General features: G+C 37.1%; 1 protein-coding gene across 4 annotated transcripts in view; it reads right to left on the bottom strand.

The window, feature by feature from the left end:
* The window catches only part of FNDC3B (fibronectin type III domain containing 3B), a 348,693-nt gene that overhangs the window by 136,760 nt on the left and 197,749 nt on the right, over positions 1 to 14,184 (bottom strand). For all 4 annotated transcript variants that reach the window (XM_068546247.1, XM_068546249.1, XM_068546251.1 and 1 more), the window contains 2 exons: positions 6,759 to 7,002; positions 3,324 to 3,611 (listed from right to left, as the gene is read on the bottom strand). In XM_068546247.1, coding sequence (XP_068402348.1) covers positions 3,324 to 3,611; positions 6,759 to 7,002 — 532 coding nt within the window. The remainder of the gene's footprint in view (positions 1 to 3,323; positions 3,612 to 6,758; positions 7,003 to 14,184) is intronic.

Here is a 14,184-nt window from a genome sequence, read left to right as displayed (position 1 = left end):
TGTGCGAACTACATATGAATGTAAACAGATCCAACATACTCGAATTAACTGTAGCTTCATATTAATCAGATGGCACTGTAAACGCAAGAATTATTTGAGAAACTTACTTCCTGGGTACAGAAGTCAGTTGCAGTACATTCAAGCAAAAAGATACCCTGGGAGAATGTTGTCATTTACGTACGAGAAGGCAGAAGAAGCCTTCTGGGATCCTTTCAGCCAACAATCACATTCTGAGGCAGACGGGGCTGAACCATTATGAACAACATAATGGACTCCAGGAACAAGAGGTGCTTTTGTTCACCTATTCCATTTGATTCAGGTTTTCCTCTTTGCTTCGACAACCTGGAGGCTCAAAGCCAAATAGATGGCCTACATCAAGCAACTCTTCGGGATTCTTTACATACAACCTTACTCGTGTCTTCGTCTTATTTGTCCTCAGTTTCCTCAGATATTTATTTTTTTATAGATTACTTTTCAGAGAAGTTTTAATTGCAGAGCAAAACTGAGCAGATGCAAAGAAGGCCCTTATATACACCCCACCCACCACATGCACGGAGCCTGCCCCACCTATCATGTCCACGCCAGAGCGGTACATTTGTTACAACTGATAAACCTACACTGACATGCCACCATTACCAAGTCCATAGTTTACGTTAGGGTGTATGTAACTCTTGGTGTTGTACACTGTATGGGTTTTGACCAATGTATGTGATATGTACCGACCATTACAGTATCAGACAGAGTAGTTTCACTGCCCTAAAAACCCTCTGTGCTCTGCCTGTTCACTCCTCACTCCCCCAACCCCTGACATCTATGAATCTTTTCACTGCCTCCATAGTTTTGCCTTTTCCTATTGGATAGTTGGAATCATACAGTATGTAGCCTTTTCAGACTGCCTTGTTTCACTTAGTAACATGTATTTAAGGTGGCTCCATGTCTTTTATAGCTAGATAGCTCATTTCTTTTTAGTGCTGAGTAATACTCCATGTGTGGATGAACCAGTTTATTTATCCATTTACTTACTGAAGGACATCTTCGTTGCTTCCAAGTTTCGGCGATTATGAATAAAGCTGCTCCAAACATCCATGTGTATTTTTTTGTCAGGATGTAAGTTTTCAATTCATGTCAGCAAATGGTTATTTTTTTATCCAACATGTAAACCCCCTCAGATCCTTATTGGAATGCGCTAGAGTACATAAAATAATACTCCACCTGATTCTATATTTCATGGCTGAACCATGTGGAGAGTAGCACTTGGAGTGATTTTGAGTAGGCAAATACTGTGATGAGAAAAGGAACAATACACCAAGTTTGAACTGAAGGTGAAATAAAAATATTTTCTAACTCTTTTCATTGTGAAACACACGCTCCCAGAAGCCCATAGCGAAAAAAGATCTCACTGTTACCAACACAATAACATGTTTTCTACACAACAGCAAGGAGCTTAAGGTGTTCAGAATAATTATACTCTCTGTCATAATGTAAAATGCCAAAATGCTTGTAAACATATGTACATTAGCAAACATTTCAGCGTTGATTTCAATGCAAATCCATTTCCTCTCTTACAGCTATGAGAGAATATTAAAATATAGGGCAGCTTACACATTTAGGTATATGTAAAAGGAAATAATTGCATATATAAGGAAGGTTTACTTTTGCCAGGTAATTCATAACTACACTAATTTTGTATGCTAATTTCAACCCTGCTTCATCTTATTTCCCTTCTCTTATTGTCTCTCTGCCTCTTAGATCTTACTCAAATTTATTTTATCTGCCTCTATTATATTTATCTATTTCATCTGCCTTAAATCTTTTTTGATGCAAGGCAGAACAAAAAGTATTAAAGAATGAATCAAGTAATCAAGGTAGTTCAAACTTCATAAGCTCTCTGAAGACAGCTTATACATTCTTTTTCTCTTTTCTGTAGACTAAAATTCTCCTTAGGAAAACCTATTTCTAATTTTTTTGTGTGTGAATTCTCTCTTAAATGCCCATGATTTAAAATTAAAACTTGCTAATAACTGAATTTCAAACTTAGAAATTATAGTATTATTTGACTAAAAATCATTTTATATGGCAGACACAGCACTTTCCACTAGGAGCTGTTTAAAAGCCTCTGAAATCTTGGGTCACTCTTATATACTTGTTTATGTTTTGTTTAATAATTATAATAATAATGCATGGTAATTAAATAAAACTTGGAAAATACAGAAAAGAATAAATAACAAAATTAAAAGCACCTATAATATATCTCAGAGAAATTACTGTTCACTTTTCACTGTATCTTACTATTACTCTTTTTCACGCTACAGTTCACTCATGTGAACAACACGGGAGGAAATGTTGATGCCAGTGTCTCGTTTTACCTAATTTTCCTCTGCCCTGACAGAGGCCAGTCTTCCCTACACAATCAACCATACACTAATTCTGTCTTTTTCATTCACAAACACAATGCCGGTTTCTACCTGGATGAGGTCCAATAAGGAAGGAGTGTATTTAATAGTGTTATAATCCGTTCTTACCTTGTCTTTCACATGTCTTTGTTTATTTCTATCTGTTATCTCACCTAGCTTATCAAAATGTTCTTCTTTTGCTTCCCTTAAGTCAGCCTTCTACATACGCCTATATAAAAAGCTTCTGTTTTTAACTCCTGTGGCATAAGAACAGGTTGTGTCTAAGTCTTACCTAAAAGCTTCATTTAAAGCACACGCACCTTCTTCCCAAATTAACTGATCTACAGCCACAAGACTAATCTACAAAGAAACAAATGCCCTTTTGAATTGATGTCTCTCTATCTATACGTGGTACCCCTAATTCTTCCTTCTCATCCTTGGTCTATGAATACTTCATTCAGGATGCCAAAGGTGGCATTGAAAACAATAACTGATGAGGGAGACAGAAATATATTCCATTACATGATGATAAATTTCACTACAGTACGGAAGTAATTACATCTGGTTTGATGAGGTATAATTATTTTGACATTTAAACTAGCCCTACACGTCTTAGAAAGTTTACCTGTTTTACTTAGGATCTCTTCCACATTTGTCTACTTAGAATGAAACAACGGAAGCAAGCTAACGTGAAAACACTTTCAGGTACTTGTTACTGAGATTAAGTAGAACACGACACAGTACGTGTGACCGAAGAAGTAACACTTCTGCCATGAAGTAGTAATAGAAAAGAGCTGATATAATATCCTGTCCTTGCTAAGCAAAAGATAAGAGAAGGTCTACCCTATCACTCCTAGCAGAAAGACCAAGTGCCATGCAACACCTTGACATAAAACTCGGCGTTTCACGGCAAACGTCTTCGAACATTACCTTGCAAGTCTGCGTCACTTGACTTCGGACTGCTTCTTGCTCGCCGCTCTGTTTTCTTAACGCCTGGCCCACCGCCGCCACCTCCCCCGCCTCCGCTGCCACCACCACTGTGGCCCTTCCCGTAGCCGTTGTACACGGTTGTGCAGTTGCTCTTGTAGATCGAAGAAGGAGGGCTGTTGAGGCGATTCTGGCGGTCAATCTGGCGGTCTTTCAGCTTTTTGTGCGGAGGCTTGCTGTACTGGTCTTCTCGGGTGATATAACTCGACATTCCATAGAGTGGTATAATTTCTAAAATGATGATTATGACAAATGCAAGCTCAGTCTATGTTTCCAATAACAAATTATTACAGGGTCAAATGACCTGACGCCTGAAGAAGTTTAACATATTACTAAATACAGTATAAAAGCGATACGCATAGTATACATGTTTAAAATATTCCCATTCATTTCTAACCAATAAAGGAATAATTAATCATTAAAAAACTATACTGTATGTTCAGAAATGTTCCAGAAATTATGGGAAATACTGAAGAAGGGTAACTGTCCACCAAGAGTTCATATTTCAGTTGAATAGATAACTAAGCTTGATTTTGCCTGTCGGTTGTTTTTAGTAGTTGCAACATACAAAAAAAGTTAGAATTAACAAATAAAATACCCCCTTAAGTAATGTGTTCTTAGAATCAAGATACTTGAAAGTATGCTTATCCTTACAGACAGAATAGCATTTCTATCAGAAAGTATATAGCAACTAGAATATAAGGAGTTATTTGTGCCATCTAGAAGAGCCAACATTTGAACAAAACCTACTAAAATGAAGAGATGAGAAATTTCCATTAAAAATAATCAAAGCTCACAGAATCAGGGGAAATGTTCAAGGAGATCTTGTAGTGATAAATATAAGCCACCTCTGCAACCTGGTGGCAAGCATAATAATCTACGGTCATAAACTAGTATTTTGGGGTAATCAGGAGGCAAGACAAACTGACTAGTAGAATGTCACCTGGCTTCACTATCCATATTTTTACATGGCTCAAAAGAAAATGGGAGCCTGCAAAATAATCTCATGATCTTAGGGGAAAACATTTATTTTAAATTTAAATTTTTTAAGCAATTAAAAGTTCTATTTAGACATTAATAAAAATGGTAATGTATAACACAGACACTGGGTCCTTACATGTTTATAAGAAAAAAGGCCCCACATGCACAGAGTGACCATATAAATTACCATCCAAATCTGAGTATTTCTGAGAGTGATTAGGGAGCATTTCTAATTATTTCTCTTGACACGAGACCTAAACCAGCACTGTCCTAGGCACACCAGGAATGTATGGTCACCCTATATAACTTAATGACTAATGTTCCAATTGTTCAATGGTAAAGCTCCACTTTTCATTTTCTTTCTGTTCACATAGCTTGAGGAAGACCTTTAAAAAGCAAATCTTTACAAGATAACCAATCTGCACTAGAGAAACACAATCCTATTCAAAAAGTGCATGCCCAAATAAATTATGTCTAAACATACAAAAAGAATGGTAAAAAGGCTTTAAATATCACAATGCATTACACTTGAGACTTAAAATATTCACCATGGGTACTGATAGAATAATATTTTAAAATGTCAAGAACTTTTTAAACTCACATGGTTTGGGAAATTAAATGTTTAAATTGCTTTTAGGTGTATGCACGCTGAAAACTAAGGTAAGACAATATATAAAAGGCTTTGTATTTAGAAAGCAAAGGATTTTTGTTTTCTGCTTTCTTTAATTTGGAATCAATGAAGGCACTTTTATTTTACATTATTGCTCTGTGTTATTTTAATGAAATTAAACCAAAATACCCTATTCAATGAAGACAGTATAATTTCTCTTTTTGCTTAATTCTAACGATGACTTCAATCGTACTGTTGTGTAAAATTACAGAGGACACCATTCACAAAACAGTAACTGCGTGGCATCCTACTAAAAGACTGCTGAAATAAGGCAGGTCAGACACTCTTCATCAAGCAATGAGTCAGTAGCCAAGGCTTTTCACACTGTCATTAAGCTCAGACCCAACCAGAAAACTCTGACAAATGCTCAAATACTTAATGTGTACTGTGTCAGAGTACTGAATACTTTTTAAAAAACTATACTTAATTAACTGAAGTTTTTCAGTTTTTATCAAAATGTTTTCATGGAACATGCCCAGCCAGTCTCTGATGTTTTGGAGTGTTATGCTACTAGGCAAAAAGACTTTAGCAATAGGAAGTTATTGATGCCTCCATGCAATTAAAGTATTGATTTCGTCTTTTGCTATCATCTCTCCATACCCCATTATAATAGCGCCTGATCCTTTTGAATTATATTAAATTTCTTTCTAACTACTACTACTACAACTACAAAAAATCAAATGCTATCCCTAAGTTACAACAGGATACAGGGTATTTCACTTAAAATACCCATCTCAAATTTTTCTTTTGTTAATAAGAAAATATTCCAATGTGATATAAACATACAAGGGGAAGCATACACACACACACACACACACACACACACACATATATAAAATTGATGAGAGAAAGTAAGGTGATAACTTCCTCCAAAACTAACAGGCATTCCTCATACAATTTATCCGTAAACCAATGTAATAAGTGTTTGAAACAATAAAACACTTCATATTTCATAGTCAGACACAGAAGAAAATCCCTTTGCAAAGTCCTAGAGGTTGAAGTCTAATTTTATCCTCACTTATCTGGTTTCTTAGTATCCATTTTGATAGAGAAGGGCTTTAGACTAAACCAACACCAAGGCCAAAACTAAAAAGAAATAATGTCGGTATCTCTGAGACTCTTTTTCATTTCAAGGTAAATATTTGCCTAACAACCAGTGAAACTGTGGCTGCACTAATGGCTATTCTTAAACTAAAAACAGCGTTCAGGAAGACCACATCAACAGTCAGGGGATTTTGAGTTCGCCAAGATTGCAACAGAGCACGCAAGAAACCCAAAGTTTACCAAGACCTCGCAGTCTTCTATCACTGGAAAAGGGGCAGAAAACCCTTTTTAAGTTCCCTTCTACTGCTAGACCATATGGATGCCTAAGAAATAATGTGTTGCAGTTCTGTCTTGGGCCACGCTCACATAAAAATATGTTATCAGGACATGGGAACATATGATAGGTTACTGCCTCTTTTCTGAAATAAGAAGTGGCTCTCCCACTACCTGCTCTCTGTGGGGTGGGATGAGGGCAGAATTTGAAAACATAGAAAGAAAGAAAGAGTTGCAAGACACAATTCAGGACAAAGAAAGTTAGGAATTTCCCATGAGCTTTTATACAGCAGATAGAACCTCCTCTACCATGTTCATTACAGAGGAAACAAAGCTGCTCACTGGCTCTCTTAAGCTACTTAAATGTTGTAACCAGTTCCAACAGCTCCCGATGCCAGCAATCTACTCACCTTGTTCGCCGTATATTGTCGGGGGAAGATGATGCTGAGGAAAAAACTGAGGCGGCATATCTCCAGGTCCAGTAACAGGTGGGTAGTAAGCTGTGTGTGAGTTATGAATAAAATGCGGGTGGTGAGTCAGGTAGGGGGGTAGGTGATGGGTTGGAGACATGGCCGAGGGGTAGCTTGGGGGGTAGCACTCAGGAGACTGGGGTGTGACCACCACCCGGCGGACTCCAGTATTGTCTTCAATCACCTGAAGAAAACAGCAGAAAGAATGTAGTATGTATTATTAGTAAATATCCTGTGAATGTATATGGTATTTAATTACTTCCCTCCTTAACTTTAATCTTCTCTCCTCCATAGGAAAAAAAAAAAAATTAGTGCATGTTGAATTCTGATTCTCTAATTCAACTAGTTCAATGAATTTTAGCTGGTGGTTTTCCAGAAAGAAGAGACTTTCTGGGCCACGTAAACACGCCTTAGAGGGCTGAGCTTCCACGTCTGCCCCGTAACACCCAACCCCACTCCTGCTTTAGCAAGCACAGTTCCATGACACTGGGGCTTTAGGAAACCAAGGTAACATTAACTTCAGAACCCATAATAGTACCTAAAGGCCATTTAATCTGGAACCAAGGTTGTGGATGAAATGAGGGATCCCAACCCTTCAAACACTTGAGCAATCCCGAATCGAGGACACCTTTGCTCCCAAGATGTCCTGACGATGTACCGAATGTTGTGAAGGAGACATTACGACCGGGGACCTGCTGTACGCAGAGTGAGCGAATCAACATTCTATCTATACTTTCTTCAAATGATTTTTTAAAAATTCAACCAATAAAGGTAACATAAGGCAGTACAAAGCCAATATTTATTGCCTCTGTGGCCAACTGCATGCTACCTGCTCTAGGAGCAAACAATTTTGTTGAGACACAAGATAAGAAAAAATACAACAGAAACCATAATCCAAACATAAAGCTGTGGGGTACAGAGAACAAGAGCATGAAATGGCAGAATCAGAGCAGGCTTTAGGGACCTCAAAGAACTGGTAGGGCTGGGACAGGTGAGAGCATGGCCGCTGCATTAGGGCCCTGCAAAGAAGGGGACAATGACGCCACAAGAGTAAACTCGGAAGCCGGAACCAGGCTTCCAAAGAGACCAGATGGCCTAATCTAGCTTAAGACAATCAGGTACATACATTGATAGGAAATTTTGTTTAAAAAAAAAAAAAACCAAAAAACTGAAAATTAAACTTGTGTATTGAAATAGACTTCTCATTACATCTCAGGAGGCTGATTATAGGCCAAAATAAAATGACTTAATCATGTCTAAAGCATTCTAATAAAAAAATTATACTAAGCTTTGTTTTTTAAAATAGTGTTTGAGACAAAATGGCAAGTTTATCAACATTAGTCTGTACTTCAGTGAACGAGATAGGTTTAATTTTAATTAATAGCCATTAATCTTTATGTTAAGAAAAAAATCTTTATTAATGAACCTACTAATATAATAGCTTCAGAATTAACTACTATGTTAATAGTTTATTAATAAAGCAATATTAACTCCTTAAAATTAAGATTCTGAGTCATACTCCCTACTAAAGCTCAGGATGTAGCTTTTTACATATTCTTTATTAAATGTAACCTCTTCCTGGCCTTGGCAAGTTAATCACATTAGCCTCATTTAGGCTGCTAAGTTACAGGTATATGTTAAATGGTGCTTAAACCATGACACTAGAAATTCTAACGTATACACTAGTAATTATCATCAAAGCATCTTCTGTTTTTTTTTCTTTATCGAATTATAGTTGATTTGCAATGTTGTGTTAGTTTCTGTTGTACAGCAGTGATTCAGTTATACATATGCACATATATGTATTCTTTTCCATTATAGTTTATTACAGGATATTGAATATAGTTCCCAGTTCTATACAGTAGGACCTTGTTGTTTACCTATTTTAGATATAGCATTGGGTTGGCCAAAAAGTTCCTTTGGTTTTTAAGTAAAAATAAAAGACATTTTTCATTTTCACCAAGAACTTCATTGAACAACGTATTCACTGTTTTGTTTCACTACCTTCTGCCATTTTTCAGGCAACTTCATAATTCCATCTTCCCAAAACTTTTTATCTTTTTGAGCAAAGAACTTTTCCAGGTGCCTTTTACAGTCTTCCAGGGAACTGAAATTTTTTCCATTAAGAGAATTTTGTAAAGACCGAAATAAATGGAAATCCAAAGGTGCAATGTCTGGTGAATACGGAGGATGAATCAGAACTTCCCAGCCAAACTGTAACAGTTTTTGCCTGGTCATCAAAGAAACATGCAGTCTTGCATTATCCTGATGGAAGATTCTGCATTTTCTCTTGACTAATTCCAGATGCTTTTCATCAGGTGCTGCTTTCAGTTGGTCTACTTGGGAGCAGTTCTTATTGGAATTAATCCTTTGGTTCTCTGGAAGGACCTCATAATAGAGGACTCCCTTCCAATCCCAGCATATATACAACATCCCCTTCTTTGGATGAAGACCGGCCTTTGGTGCGGTTGGTGGTGGCTCATTTCGCTTGCCCCACGATCTCTTCTGCTCCACATTATTGTACAGTATCCACTTTTCACTGCCTGTCACAATTTGTTTTAAAAACAGAACATTTTCGTTACGTTTCAGTAGAGAATCCCATGAGGAAATATGGTCAAGAAGGTTTCTGGCACCTAATTTATGTGGAACCCAAACATCAAGGCGATTCACACAGCCAAGCTGGTGCAAATGATTTTCAATGCTTGATTTGGATATTTTGAGTATGTCAGCTATTTCCTACGTGGTATAACGTTGATTGTTTTCAATTAATGTCTCTATTTGATCGATTTCAACTTCAACTGGTCTACCCGACAGTGGAACACCGTCCAGCGAGAAATCTCCAGCACGAAACTTCGCAAACCACTTTTGACACGTTCGATCAGTCACAGTACCTTCTCCATACACTGCACAAATTTTCTGCGTTTAAGTTGCATCTTTACCTTTCTTGAAATAATAAAGCATAATATGCTGACAATGTTGCTTTTTCTTCCATCTTCAATATTAAAATGGCTATGCAAAAATTCACCAATTTTGATAAGTTTTTTTTTTTTAATGCACGCTGATATGACAGCTGTCACAATACAATCTAACATTATTTTGAATGAAGTTAAAGACAACTAAGTGCTACTCGAGCCAGCTTATGGGAAAACCGGACGAACTTTTTGGTCAACACAATAGTTTGTATCTGCTAATCCCAAAGCCCTAATTTATCCCTCCTCCACCACCCCCTCTTTCCCCTTTGGTAACCACAAGTTTGTTTTCTATGCCTGAGTCTGCTTCTGTTCTGTAAGTAAGTTTATTTGTATCCTATTTTAGATTTCACATATAAGAGATATCATGCGATATTTGTCTTTGTCTGGCTTACTTCACTTAGTATGATAATCTCTAGGTCCAGGCATGTTACTGCAAATGGCATTATTTCAATCTTTTTTTTGGGGGGGGGGGCTGACTAGTATTCCACTGTAATATATACCACATCACCTTTATCCATTCATCTGTCGATGGACATTTAGGTTGATTTCATGTTTTGGCTACTGTATATAGTGCTACTATGAACACTGGGGCCCATGTATCTTTTTGAATTACAGTTTTCTCCAGATATATGCCCAGCAGTGGGATTGCTGGATCATATGGCAACTCTATTTTTAGTTTCTTAAGGAACCTCCATACTGTTTTCCATAGTGGCTGCACCAATTTACATTCCCACCAACCGTGTAGGAGGGTTCCCTTTTCTCCACACCCTCTCCAGCATTTGTTATTTAGACTTTTTAATGATGGCCATTCTGACCAGTGTGAGGTGATACCTCTTTGTAGTTTTGATTTGCATTTCTCTAACAATTAGTGATGTTGAACATCTTTTCATGTGCCTATTGGCCATCTGTATGTCTTCTTTGGAGAAATGTCTATTTAGGTCTTCTGCCCATTTTTTGATTGGGTTTTTGTTTGTTTGTTTTTTGTTGTTGCTATTGTTATTGAGTTGTATGAGCTGTGTGTATATTTTGGAAATTGAGCCCTTATAGGTTGCGTCATTTACAAATATTTTCTCCCCTTCCAGAGGTTGTCTTTTTGTTTTGTTTATGGTTTCCTTTGCTGTGCAAAAGCTTATAAGTTTGATTAGGTCCCATTTGTTTATTTCAAGCATCTTCTATCTTGTCTAACATGCAGAGCATGAATATGGTAGCACATTTTTTATAATTTTAGTATAAATATGGGTTTTTCTTACCATCTGATATAAACATGCATTATTCTATAGTGTCTTCTTTCCCTCCGCCCTACCACTAGCTATTAAGAAAAAAGTAAGGCATATTCCAGATGTCCCTCTTTCATACAACCTTCTTTCAATCCTGTGCTAGACAATGGAAGGGCCACAGAAGCAAAGTGTTTGTTTTCTAGAAGCTTACAACCTTCATTATTTCAGTCAACGTAAAACTTCCAGTGATCAAGCAGCTTATACAGATTTGACTGAGGTAGTACAAGAAGAACAGGGCTCTCACTAAATAAGAAGAACAACCCTGGGCTTGTAAACAGCGGTAGTTACAATGAAGAGAAATCACTTTCATTTCATCATATAGTTTCTGACTTGTTAAAGTGCTTAAAAAAAAAAGTTGGGCAAAAAACACTAACAAAAGTTAAGAATTCCAGTCAAGGGGAAAAAAAAAACAAAAATAAAAGAGATACAGAGCTGAAACGTTATCTTTTTACTACTACATTTTATAAGAATAAATATTTCCACTAATTATAAAAATTAATAAATCTGAAGTATAAATTACTATTCACCAAAAATGGATTTCCAGTTAGAGAACTAAGTAGCTTCTTGAAACCACAGACTGCCTGCATATATGAAAACTGTTTGATAGTCCCATATTTAATTATCTTAAATTATTCTGTGTTATTTGTGAAAGAAGTCTATTTACATGTACATGTGTGATGGGATACTTTTGGAAACCTGCTCCTTAGCCAATCAAAGCCTACCTTATGACTAAAAATATTTTTATGAAATGAAATATTCTGAAATAATCAGAAACAAAAATCAAAAAATTTGTACTGAGTATTTTGTTTATTGTTCTTCCATAACACAAACTGTAGCATATTTAATTGTCAAATGCAGTTTTGATCTATGTCTAAGGAAATTATGCCTATGATCCTCCAAAGAATAAGAAAGTCTGAGGAGCGATAATAATGCACAAAATAATAAGCAACTCAGGAGACGGTGGCAATAACATTCTTTGTTTAAAAAATACGGTTCATAAAGAAATATATTACTGTAGCAGAAGAATTCAGACATCAGAAAGAGTTCAGTCTAAAAATACTGAGACAATAAAAATGTGCCTTTAGTCTTCATAAATGACCATGGAAAAGACAATTCATTTCCTTTTGGGGTGAATGAAATTGGGACAATGTCCAGAGGCAGACAAATCACCTGTATTCAATTCAACAACTATTTCCTGATACATACTATGAGCCAAGCACTGGATATTCAAAAGTGGGGAAAAACTAGGTGGTAAACATTAAGATTTGTCTAGTTAGCCTAAAAATAAAGAGAAAAATTAGATTGAGTCCTAGTGAGTTCCATTCAGAAATCAGAACAAAGTACTGTTTTTTCAGAAATGAAAACCAAGTATTCTTCATCTAGATTTTTTTCTAGCCCTGTGACTCAACGGAACACTCACCTTCTCCAGAGAGCACAGATCCTTGGAAAACATCATTGTGCTAGGTCCTCAAGGTTGCCACCTGTTATGGACTGAATTATGTGTCCTCCTCCCTGCCCCGCACCAATTCATATATTTATGTCCTAACCCCCAGTACCTCAGCATGTGACTGTATTTGGAGATAGGGCCTTTAATGAAGTAATTATGGTAAAATGAGGTCATATGGGTGGGTCCTAATCAGACATGACTGATATCCATATAAGAAAAGGAAATTAGGACACAGACAGGCAGAGGGAAGACCACGTGAGGACAGCAAAGGAAGAAGGCCATCAACAAGCCAACGAGAGAGGCCTTAAAAGAAACCAAACTGACAGCCTGAGGAACTGTGAGGAAATAATTTCTGTTGTTTAAGCTGCCCAGTTTGTGACACTTTGTTATGGTGGCCTTAGCAAATTAAAATGCCACCTATCAGAGCCTCCTATCTTAAGTTCTACCATTCTTGTCTGCTTAAAACAAAAACAAAAAACAAAGCAAACAAGCCCCCCCGCACCGCAAAAAACAAAAAAAACCTCTCTTCAAAAAGTAATGCATTTATCCTCCTGGTCTAAAACCCAGCCACCTTCCTCTAGCTAAGGAAGAAAGCTTGATGGCAAACAGCAGCTAGTTTGAATCTTTATCATGTCCTTTTATTCTACTCGATAAGTATTTACTGAGGAACCTCTATGTGCCTAGTATCCTTTGTTATCCTGTGGCTTATACACATGGATGAGAGGCTAGAAAATGAGGCACAAAAGGTTAAACCGAGAGAATGTATGCCTTCCTTACACCAGTGTTTTTAGAAGTATGACCAAGAGAACCGTTAAAACAAAATGAGATAGCCTGGGGGCAAGAGCAAGAGGGAGAGCTAATGGGAGCAGCAGGGAGGGAGAGGAGAAAGCAAGGCACAGCCAGTGCCTGTGGTCCGCCAGCTGCTTGTCACCTGTTATCTCATGTGACTTCCTTAACTACTGGAGAACTAGATATTAGCATCCCGTTGTACATGAGAAAACCAAGGCACAGCATGATTAAAATGTACAACTAGTTCAACTGCAGAACCAGATTTTCATTCTGGTCTATACTCCCAAGTTTTCATTATGTAAAGAATCATACAGGAGTTAGGTATGCTGCGAAATAAATATGTAAATAATGAACTGTTAGAAATAGGTTCTTAAGAGATGTGAAAGGATTCAAGATACAAACAATATCTATTGAATACCTGCTGCTCTGCTTTAATATCTTCTACCTGAAATAAGGCAACAACATGTTAAGGTCCTGGAACAGTACCTGATACATAATAGATAAACCTCACCTAGCAATTACTACTATTAATATTACCACCTCACTAAATCTTCCCAACAACCCTGGGAGGCAAATACAATTATCCCCATTTGAGAGAGAAAAGGAATGAAGCTCAGTAAAGTTAAGCTAATGCACACAAGGTCAGAGAGCTATGGGGGGAAGTGGTGAGGGAGGGAGGTGAGGTGCAATTTTGAGTCCAAGAACTAAAATGGACGTCTTAAAAACACTTATGTTTTGATGATCCTTTCTCGTGGTTAACAGAGAAGGTAGTTCTTCTCCTTACTGAACTGAAATGCACCACAGGAATTTTAACAAACTCCTCAGTTCCTAAAACTCTCTCCTTCTACTTCTTCTGGGCTGCAAACAACAAGCATCAAAAG

Source organism: Eschrichtius robustus, chromosome 6 (genome assembly GCF_028021215.1).
Source record: "Eschrichtius robustus isolate mEscRob2 chromosome 6, mEscRob2.pri, whole genome shotgun sequence".
Classification (NCBI taxonomy): Eukaryota; Metazoa; Chordata; class Mammalia; order Artiodactyla; family Eschrichtiidae; genus Eschrichtius; species Eschrichtius robustus.
This window is presented reverse-complemented; position numbering and strand designations above follow the sequence as displayed.